This window comes from Hemitrygon akajei, chromosome 4, assembly GCF_048418815.1.
Source record: "Hemitrygon akajei chromosome 4, sHemAka1.3, whole genome shotgun sequence".
NCBI lineage: Eukaryota > Metazoa > Chordata > Chondrichthyes > Myliobatiformes > Dasyatidae > Hemitrygon > Hemitrygon akajei.
Genome location: NC_133127.1, coordinates 6,806,884 through 6,818,105, shown reverse-complemented (window position 1 = coordinate 6,818,105; position 11,222 = coordinate 6,806,884). Strand labels below are relative to the sequence as shown.

Here is an 11,222-nt window from a genome sequence, read left to right as displayed (position 1 = left end):
TGTTGTGCCGCGGCCGTGGCAAACATTGCGATTTCCATAATAGGATCGTCCAGAGTCCGACATCTAGAATTTTAGGATAGAGTTCGGCAGGGGGAGAAAGAGTGGGAGGGTGAGGAGGATTACTATAATAGGATCTTCCCATTTATCAAAAGAGCACATAATGTATTCCAGAATTCATTTCGGGTCCCCATCCCTTCCTTTGGTCTCACCTTTCCAATCAAAAGAGCCTCTATAGTGCCAGTCTCCCTGGCTCCGTCTGTATAAATCACTAGAAAATTATTCACATACCTGCTACCTCCAGTTTTCAGCCACATCTTGTCCACCGAGCTCACCCAGAAGCTGCTTAGTCTTCTTGCACTGCCTTACCCTTTTCTCAGGGTGTGTATCCATCGGAGCCTTTGTTGGTGGATCGGGAGGTCTCTCCGTTGTGGTTTTGATGAAGCGCCAGTGCATTTACTTTCATTTCTACCCACCTCTTACCAGTTAGTTTTAGGACAACCTGTAGTCAAATTTAGTTTCCAATCACAATACAATTCCCTTCCCCCTTTCTGGTCAGAATTAATCTCAGTTTTCGAAGTCACTATAGTCCATACATTTGACTATTCAGTGAACTCCTTGCTGGTCTCGTACATTGTCTTCCATTGACTGTCTTGCCACCTCTCCAGGAGCTCAGGGATGGTCACTGGCTGGGCAGGTTCCTCGTTTGCACCGGCCTTGCCCTACTGGTCTCGATCCCGTTCCCTACACCCCCACCCCACCCACCACCACCTCCCGGAGACTCACAGCAGATCTCAGTCAAATATTCCTCACGAATGCTTCCCAAGTGTAGCTCACAGTGGCTTTCCTTGTTCACGAACCTCACTTCTCAAGCTCACAGGATCTCACAGTACAATGGTTCATTGGACCCAGTATGAAAGGGGCCCCATGTTGGGCGCCAAATTGTTAGGGAAATTAAATTAAAGTTGATCACAAGTAAAACAGACATGGACTTCAAAGTAGAGAGAGCTTTATTCATGATATTGTGGCGAGTGGAACGTTTAACAGTGGGTTTCAAACCCCCAATAATACAGAGAGCACAGCTCCTTTTTAAAAAAAAATTTTTTTATTAGTTTTTCAAAACATTTTACAAAATTAAAAGCCCCAAATCCCAATGAGGAGCATTAATACAGTGCAAGATTAAGCATACAATAACAATGTGCTACAAAGGAAGAGAATTTAACAAAAAAGCACCTAAATTAGAGACAAGTGAGCTTAGTGTCCTCCCCAAGCCCCACAACATAAGAAAAAAACAACAATTCCAGACCAACCACCACACAATATAGAGAGTATAAGTCCGGACAGTCAAACTACCAGACTGTGAATACACTTAGCAACAGAGGATGATAATGCCTACTACCAGAAAAAAAAGGGAGCTGAAAGCAAGGGACCGAAAAGAAGAAGAAAAAAAACGAAAAAAAAACCCTAGTCAGGAGGAAGGTTATGAAAGTACTCGATAAAAGGTCCCCAGACCTTATGGAACTTTAGATCCGAATTAAGAACTGAATAATGAATTTTTTCGAGGTCCAAGCAGGCCATAATGTCGTTAAGCCATTGCGCATGAGTGGGCGGGGCAACATCTCTCCATCTAAGGAGGATCAAGCGTCTCGCCAGGAGAGAGGCAAAGGATAGTATTCGGCATTTGGTCGGACCCAGACATAAATCTGTCTCGCCCCAAAAACCGAACAGAGCAATTAAGGGGTTAGGTTCTAGGTGCTGATTCAGAATACCCGATAATGTAGTGAAGGCATCTTTCCAAAATTTCTCCAAGCTAGGACAGAACCAGTACATATGGATGAGAGAGGCCACGCCCCTCTTGCATTTATCACAGAGCGGACTAATGCCAGGGTAGAATCGAGATAGTTTAGATTTAGACATAAGGGCTCTATGAACAATCTTAAACTGTAAGAGGCAATGGCGAGCACAAAGGGAGGTTGAGTTAACCGATTTGAGAACTGAGTCCCAGCTCTCCTCGGATAAGGAGATATTTAAATCCTGCTCCCAGGCCATTTTAATTTTATCCACGGGGGCCAGTCGTAAGGCTGCTAGTTTATCTCGGATAATTGAAATTAAACCTTTACCTAGTGGATTAATGGTAAGAAATACCGTAGATTCCGGATTTTAAGCCGCTACTTTTTTCCCACATTTTGAACAGCTTTGAACACTGCGGCCTTTACTATGGTGCGGCTAATGCATGATTTTTTTTCATGCCGCCAAAAACATTTTGCCTCGTAACAGTAGACCAATAAAATTTGGGAGTAGTTCACAGAGGTCCAATGAAATTTTACGATAAATCAAGCGCACTTTCACAATTAAATTATTGTAAATCAGTCATTTGTACTCACCCTCATCAACATGGAAAACACTCGAAGAAAAGCATTGTACTGCCTTTATGGCAGTTATTTAGTTTATCATATTTTCGCTTAGTAATTCATTTGTTAGTATGTTTTCTGTACTACAGCCCGGAATGCTAGACGTTACATCCGGTTTCGCCGCGTCTTGTGGGAAATACTGGTTTGCGATAAATGGGAAGGTGGGGGTGGGGGGGGGAGCGGCGGAGCCAAAACGCTGCTTTTAAGTTAAAGGCGATCAATAACTTTTCCTGGTAGGCTGCAATATATATATTTTTACCAGTCGCTAGGAGATATTGGAATGTATACGCAACGTAATTTGTGTTACCGATACGTATGTATATTTAAAAGTAGCCGTATTACAGGCACGGTTCGAAAAAAAGCATTTGCAATATGTATTTGTTTGTTACCATATGGATTTAATTAAAAGTTAAAAAATCCTCACGTGTAATATCTTTCTGTGTAAATATCTCATATTACAACGTGGGACACCTGCGGCCTAAAATCCGGTGCGGCCTGTACAAGTACAAAATTAATTTTCTTTCTAAAATTAGAGCCAGCGGCTTTTAATCAGGTGCGCTCTGTAGTGCGAAATCTACGGTAGGTAGCACAGCTCCTTTTATGCGTTCACAAATTGATTGCAAAAGCAAAGGCTGTTGGATTAACTTGGTGAATTGGAAAAGATAAGATAGGTTCACATGTAGTTCTCTGATATCCCGAGCAACAGATAAAAATTAAAAATTCCGTCCTGTGTATTAACAGTTTGTCTCATATCCTTGAGTCTAATTCTTACAAGACTAGCAACTGCAAGTATTTAGTCTTAAGAGTCGTCTCTGTTGAAAGCCAAGGCCATATCTATAACAAACTAAGCTGCAAACTGGGTTCCACACTCAGAAAGCCAATATTAACCATTTGTCTATCAAAATCTTTAAGTCACAATAAAATTTTCCCCCCACAACATTACAATGCTGTGCAAAACTCTTAGTCATATAAATATATACACACACACACACAGGGTGCCTAAGACTTTTGCATAATACTGAATTTGTCAACGTGGTGTGGAGGGTGAGTTTGTAAAGGATGTTGGGAATGGTGAGGGTGGAGCGCCGTGGGATGGTGTGGGACAGGTGGCAGAGATGGAGTGCCAGGGGTGGGCGATGTGCGGCTGCAGACACACCCAGTCCTGAGGCACCAGGCAAGGTCATTTGATTCCAAACAATTGATCTATTGATCATTACAGAATGTCTCTCTTGTGCTTCCCACTCCCTCCCATGTCCCTTCCTCTTCTCCCAACCATGATTCCCCTCTCCGTGTCCCCTTCCTACTGCCAGTCCACAATAGAAACCCAGATCAGAATTTGGTTTATCATCACCTACATATGTCATGAATTTTTTTGTGGCAGCGGTACAGTGAAATACATGAAGTTTCTACAGTTTTGTGCAAACTTGGAGTTCCCAATCTGGGGTCCACGGACCCCTTACGTTAATGTTATTGGTCAAAGCAATAAAGGTTGGGAACCCCTGCATTAAACAATCTTGAACCTTGAAATAACTGTAACTGATCTATATCTTATTGTATTCTTTGATGACCTTCTTCTCTGTCTACAATTCCACCAATTTGTGTGTCATCTGCAAACTTATTGAACAACCTGTCAATATTTGTGTCCAAGTCATTTATATATGTTGCAAACAGAGATCCCAGTACTGATCCCTGTGGAACACCCCCGGTCATAGACCACCAGCCAGAATGACACCCTTCCACCACTGCCCTCTGTCTATCATGCCGTTCTTTACATGGTGAAGTGTTTTGATAAGATACTCCGGATAAGAGATTCCACAACAAGCCTGGCCACATGAGTGGAAGGGAGGAGACACTTCTTCAGCCTTTTCCTACTCAGCCCTCTGGACTTTACTAATACCTGGACCCAGTCTCTCTCAGGAACCTTTTTAGAAATTGACAGATGTCCCCGTAGAGTTCTAATGCATCCTCTATCTTCTGAGCTTCAGCTCGTATCTGTTTAGCTACTTCAGATTTACTTCCCTTGCTGAGCTCAATGGAGTTCTTTGCAATCGAGTAGATATCCCACACTATAAAGAGTGCTCCCACTACTCCTGAAACTGCTCTTGTCGTTTTGGACAAAGCCAGGGGAGTGCCATAAAGTAGAGATTTCACGTTTCCTGTTTCCATTGCGTATTTTGTTTCTCGAGCAGTGTGACTCAGTGCTGTCAGTTTCTCAGCTAGTTCTCTGAGGCCAGGTGTTTTGCTCAATACTTGTTTGGCCATTATTGATGTTGTCACATTCAGTGTTTTCATGCTGATGGAAGCAGATTGCAATCCAGCTTTAACTTCCAGTAGATACTTTTTCTTGCATTTATTGAGAACATTCCTTGCCTTGCTCGTCCCTGGTAAATGCAATCTGTCTTTGACTGTGGCCAAATGTTTTTCCCTGTATTTATTGGAGACTTCCTTTGCTTTGCCGATCGCCGGAAAATCCCTCGTTGTGCCTTTACTATAATCACTTTCTGTAATTTCTTCCTCAACGAGATGACTCAAGAACTGGAGATCACTGCAGATGTCTGTCAAGCGTTCTGACATTTCCTTCAGATCACTTTTATATCGTCTTATGATCTCATCTACTTTTTTTTGTTCCTTCGACCGTTTAGCATATTCAGTGATACCAGCTGTCAAGTTAGTGGCAGCACCAGCTCCACCTATACTCGCTCCCACAGCGGTGAGGACCAAGGAGACGCCTGCTGTGAAAGGAGCAGCAATTATTCCTGCCAGGGTTAGGACACCACCTACAGCCCCCGCAGATGACCCGGTAACATTTGCAATTGTTGCACCTTTATGATACCGATCAATACCATTTGCAATCTCTTGTAGTTCACGTATATGTCTGTTCATTCGATGTTCCCATTCAGGAAACTCATTTACAAAGTCTTGTATGGTCTTTGTTCTCTGTTTTAGTTCATCTTGGTCCCTGTTAAGAATAACAAATAATAATTTCCTCTCACTTTTGCAATTAAATACATTCTTAAAATTGCATTGACAGAAACTGAACCACAGCAAAGTGTAAGAATTCAAAAGGAGGATGGACTGGTCATGCAAAAGTGAAATGATGGAGTTCAGAGCCAAACACGAGGAAATCTGCAGATGCTGGAAATTCAAGCAACACACACAAAGTGCTGGTGGAACACAGCAGGCCAGGCAGCATCTATAGGGAGAAGTACAGTCAACGTTTCGGGCCGAGACCCTTCGTCAGGACCAGTGTGTTCCTGTCAGGGTGATAGGTGAACATTGTAAGGAGCAAATACTGAGACGGACTTTGTGACAATGTTTGGTGCTGTTGCAGGTTGGTGACCCATATTTTTGTTTGGCAACTATTGCATTTGTAGATTGTCTGTGACTGAGGGATCTACCAATATCACAGGTCTGAAGTTGGGATAATAGCAGGAACCTTACTGAGCTCCCACTGGGAGTTTGTGGAAAAGAAGCAGTTGGTGTTCAAGAGGCAGAGAATGCATCAGTCCAGGCTCCCTCAATCATTCCATCTCTCCTGAATTCTTACCATTGAGAAATCTTGTCTTTGGCAATTAATCTAACAATTTATTGATCATCCTAGTGTTTCCTTTCACTTAATCCCAACTGTGCCCTTGTGAATTATAACAGCTCTATGAATATTGATAATCATGTTGTTTTACTGATTACCCTTGTTATTCATTTATTGATCACCTCATGGTGATTATCAGCTATGGACAATGACTTGTAATTGACCAATAAGACTGAATTGGGACGTCAGTTGTTCAGATTTTCACTGTCCTCTAACAAGGTGCAATCTTTGTTACCTGGATCCTGACACATTTCCATTCTGCAAACCTGTCTCCATTGGATTCTCCTGAAATAGTGGATCTGGAATAGAGAAAAGTTAACAAATACTAATATTTGTTGATATTGCAATGATGTACCTCACAATGAAATGTGAACATTATATTTCAGTTCTGTAGAATTATCTCAAATTTCAATTTACATAAAGGCAAAGTAGATGCCAGAAAAGTGAAATGTGTTGGAAATTTGTAGCTGGCCGGGAAGCATCCAGGTGAATATTTCCCACTTTTTTAAATCTTTGTCATCTAAATGTGAATGTCTGAGGTGGTGACCAAAAGATCATAAATTCCAATTGGCCCATAACCTCATGTGTTTAGTTGTTTTGTTGATGTTGCAAAGTAAGTTTGCTCCTCATTCCACTGTAAATCTGATTCTCTGAACAGAGCACCATTTACCATGTCTGGTACTTGGGTGGCGGGGTGGTGATATGTCTTGTTGGATCTTGGTTATTTTCGATCCCTGAGTTCTTTTAGGAGTTCAGGAATGAGCGAGAAACTTTGATTCTTCATGATCACTTATTTTAAAGTTTAAACAAAGATGCAGAACATTTGAAACTAAATGAGGAGCTGAGAAAGAAAGGAGAGATTAAAGGGACTCTATAGATTCAATAAAAAGATGGCACCTTTGAAAAATCTACTGTCTTGATACTCGAGATATTTACTTCAGCGGTGGGCATGTTGTTGGAGAAGATCCTGAGAGGCAGGATTTATGAGCATTTGGAGAGACATAATCTGATTAGGGATAGTCAGCATGGCTTTGTCAAGGGCAGGTCGTGCCTTACGAGCCTGATTGAACTCTTTAAGGATGTGTCTAAACACATTGATGAAGGTAGAGCAGTGGATGTAGTGTATATGGATTTCAGTAAGGCATTTGATAAGGTTCCCCATGCAAAGCTCCTTCAGAAAATAAGGAGGCATGGGATCCAAATGGACATTGCATTGTGGATCCAGAATTGGCTTGCCCACAGAAGACAAAGAGTGGTTGTAGATGGTTCGTATTCTGCATGGAGGACAGTAACCGGTGGTGTTCCACACTGATCTGTTCTAGGACCCCTCCTCTTTATAGATAAGGAAGTAAAAGAGTGGGTTAGTAATGACACAAAAGTTGGGGCTGTTGTGGATAGTCTGGAGGCTGTCAGAGGTTATAGTGTGAAATCGATAGGATGTAGAACTGGGCTAAGAAGTGGCAGATGGAGTCCAACCCAAGTAAGTGTGAAGTGGTTGATTGTGGGAGATCAAATTTGAAGACAGAATATAATATTAGTGGTGAGACTCTTGGCAGTGTGGAGGATCAGCAAGATCTTGGGGTCCGTGTCCATAGCATGCTCAAAGCTGCTGCAGGTTGACAGTGTTGTTCAGAAGGCGTATGGTGTGTTAGCCTTCATCAACTCTGGGATTGACTTCAAGAGTGGTGAGGTAATGTTAAAGCTATATAAGACCTTAGTTAGACCCCACTTGGAGTACTGTGTTTAGTTCTGGTCACCTCACTACAGGAAAGATGTGGGTCCTATAGAGAGAGTGCAGAGGAGATTTACAAAGATGTTGCTTGGACTGGAGAGCATGCCTTATGAGAATAGGTTGAGTGAACTCGTTTTACTCCTTGGAGTGACGAAGGATGAGAGGTGATCTGATAGAGGTGTATAAGATGATGAGAGGCATTGATCGTGTGGATAGCCAGAGGCTTTTTCCCCAGGGCTGAAATGGCAAACATGAGGGGGGTAGTTTTAAGGTGCTTGGAAATAGGTAGAAGGTGGATGTCAGGGGTAAGTTTTTCACACAGATAGTGGCGGGTGCGTGGAATGCACTGCTGGTGGTGGAGGAGCTGGATACAGTAAGGTCTTCCAAGAGACTCTTAGATATGTACATGGAGCTTAGAAAAATAGAGGGCTATGCAGTAGATTAATTCTAAGCAGTTTCTAGAGTAGGTTACATTGTTTGCACAACATTGTGGGCCGAAGGACCTGTAATGTGCTGTAGATTTCTATGTCCTATTGCAGAAATTCCTGAGATATCAGAATCCAATCAAAAGGCTACACAATTATAATAATTATAACTCATGTGTAGCCAATTACAAAATGAGAAGTTCGATGTTTCTGCTGTACTGGCTTCAGCCAGTAAGTGGAGATGAACTATCACTTTCTGTGAAAATACATGAGTTTGTTAACAATACAAATTGCTACAAACACAAATTATGTCAGTAAAACTATGATTTCAGTCTTGCATTAATTCAATTAATATCTTATAAGAAGAATTGATTCAACAGTCTCTATGAAAGGAGGTGTAAGACATTCCTTTCCTCTGCTAGCCTGCAAGTCACCCTTGGGCAGGGTGTAGCACCTGCTTAGCCCCCTCGAACAGGGTCACGTGAAGACATTGGATCAGGTGGTGGATGGTCGTATGAGCAGCTGGTGCACATCACAAATTCTAGTTATGCGACCACTGACACTATGCTGATAATCTCTAGAGTGTTGATAATGGCTGGGGTCACTTGTCTTGTAAAGACACTGCCCAGAAGAAGGTAATGGCATACTAATTCTGTAGAAAAAATTTGACAAGAACAATCATGGTCAGAGATCATGATTGCCTGTGACATACCAAACAACATATGATGCAGATGCTGATGTTGATGCTGATCTTGATGATGATAATTATGATAATGATGTTGATGATGTTGATGATAATTATGATAATGATGATGTTGTTGATGATCTTGTTGTTGATGTGCATGATGGTATTCAACAGGATCTTGTAACGTTGATTGCCACAGGTTATTTGTGGGCCAAGTTGTGTCTGGCATTCATAGAGTCATGGAAAAGTACAGCAGAGAAACAGGCTCTTCAGTCCATCTAGTCTATGGCAAACCATTTGAACTGACTACTCCCATTGATCTGCACTGGTTCTATAGTCCTCCATATCCAAATAAGTCCACAAGACATGGGAGCAGTATGAGGCCAATCAGCCCATCGAGTCAGCCCTGCCATTCCATCATGTCTGATTTATGTTCCCTCTCTAACCCGTTCTTCTGCCTAAAGTTCTGTAACTGTGCAGATGCCAGAAATGCAGAATAAAACAGGCTGTCTACAGCACCATCTCCTGACTTTATGCCTCGGTCACTGACTCTTACACGTTTCTCCTTTGAAAATTATGCATGAACACATCAAAATGTTGTGGATACGGTCCAGTCCAGGGGTAAAGCTCTCCCCACCATTGAGGACATCGACACAGAATGCTGTTCAGAAAAGCAGCATCCATCATCAAGGATCCCCAACATCCTGGCCATGTTCTCTTCTCACTGTTACCATCAGGAAAAAGGTACAGGAGCCTCAGGACTCACACCACCAGGTTCAGGAACAGTTGTTATCCGTCAACAATCAGCCTCTTGAGCCAGTGGGGATAAAGTGAAAAATCATCTAGCTCTTTCCAGGCATATCTGATGGATAAACTCTTCTCAGGCTTCCAGTTGGGTACAGGTATCGATTTTAATCAACATTTCAATGACAATTCTGTCATCTTCATCAGGGACAATGCCTAGGCATGTCTAGTCCAGTGGTACATATAAACTCATCTTCTGTCCTTCCTGATTGGTTAGTCTTCATCCAATCAGGTTTCCGCTGTGCCACCTTGTTTACAATCAAATTCCAGTTCTTACTTAGTGCGAGGCTTTCGTCTTTGTGAAAGTTCTTTCTCTGACTTTCAATGACTTCCTTCACCAGGCCATCCAGTGGGGATAATTCCATGCAACTTCATACGTCCCATCACTGACCTGTTCCCACTCACTCTCAAGGACTCTTCATCTCATGTTCTCCATATTTGTTGCTTATTTATTTATTTATTTATTTATTTATTATTATTTTACTTTTTTTCTTTTATATTTGCACAGTTTATTGTCTTTTGGACATTGGTAGATTGTCCATCCTGTTGCCCTCACGATAATATGTTACCAATTCAGCAAAGAACTGTACCATTGCCAATGGCCATGCATAATTTTCAAAGGAAAACCATGCACGAGTGTCAGTGACCGAGGCATAAAGTCAGGAGATGGTGCTGTAGACAGCCTGTTTTATTCTGCATTTCTGGTACCTGTAAATTTACAGAACATTAGGCAGAAGAACGGGTTAGAGAGGGAACATAAGTCAGACATGATGGAATGGCAGGGCTGACTCGATGGGCTGAGTGGCCTCATACTGCTCCCATGTCTTGTGGACTTACTTGGACACAGTGCAGCTTTTCTGACTCAGTGTGAATTCTCCAGTGTTAGGCTGCTCACTTTCTCTGTGTCGGAATTAGTCATTCCTGCAGTGAGACAGTCACCTGTGATATAGTCTCAGTTTTCCTCACTCCAGTCGTACACACAACCTACTGAGCATTTCCAGCATTTTCTCAAAGTTCAAAGCAAATTTGTTATCAAAGTCTGTATATAGTGTGTCACCATATACTCCCTGAGATTCATTTCCTTGTGGGCATTCACAGTAAATACAAGAAATACAATAGAATCAGTGAAAAACCACCCCCACAGGACAGACAAACAACCAATGTACAACCAACCGTGCAAACACAAAAAACAGAAACATACTACAACTAATAATAATAATAAATCAGCAATAAATATTGAGAACATGAAATGAAGAGTCCTTGAAGGTGAGTCCATGGGTTGTGGGAACAGTTCAGTGATGGTGGGAGTGAAGTTACTCACTCTGGTTCAGGAGCCTGATAGTTGAAGGGTAACTGTCCCTGAACCTGATGGTGTGGGTCCTGACGCTCCTGTACCTCCTTCCTGATGGCAGCATCTAGAGGGAAAATGGCCTGGATTATGGGGTTACTCCGATATGGTGCATTGGCCTTCATCAATCGTGGGATTGAGCTTAAGAGCTGAGAGGTAATGTTGCAGCTATATAGGACCCTGATCAGACCCCACTTGGAGTACTGTGCTCAATTCTGGTCGCCTCACTGT

At 42.2% G+C, this 11,222-nt stretch overlaps 1 protein-coding gene across 1 annotated transcript; it reads right to left on the bottom strand.

Annotated features, from left to right (window-relative positions):
- Positions 1-989: 989 nt before the first annotated feature.
- Positions 990-10,973, bottom strand: LOC140726093 (apolipoprotein L6-like). The gene is made up of 3 exons (XM_073042032.1): positions 10,965-10,973; positions 6,233-6,296; positions 990-5,367 (listed from the first exon to the last, which is right to left on the bottom strand). Exons 2-3 carry the CDS (start codon positions 6,271-6,273, stop codon positions 4,299-4,301), a joined length of 1,110 nt encoding a protein of 369 aa, XP_072898133.1. The 5' UTR covers positions 6,274-6,296; positions 10,965-10,973; the 3' UTR covers positions 990-4,298.
- Between the last annotated feature and the right edge of the window lie 249 nt (positions 10,974-11,222).

Bases quoted from the DNA above. Each gene is read 5' to 3' on its own strand.
- LOC140726093 (XM_073042032.1), bottom strand. From the start codon at position 6,273: ATGGAGACAGGTTTGCAGAATGGAAATGTGTCAGGATCCAG. The intron at 5,368-6,232 runs GTAACAAAGATT...TATTCTTAACAG, and splicing joins GGAAATGTGTCAGGATCCAG to GGACCAAGATGAACTAAAAC.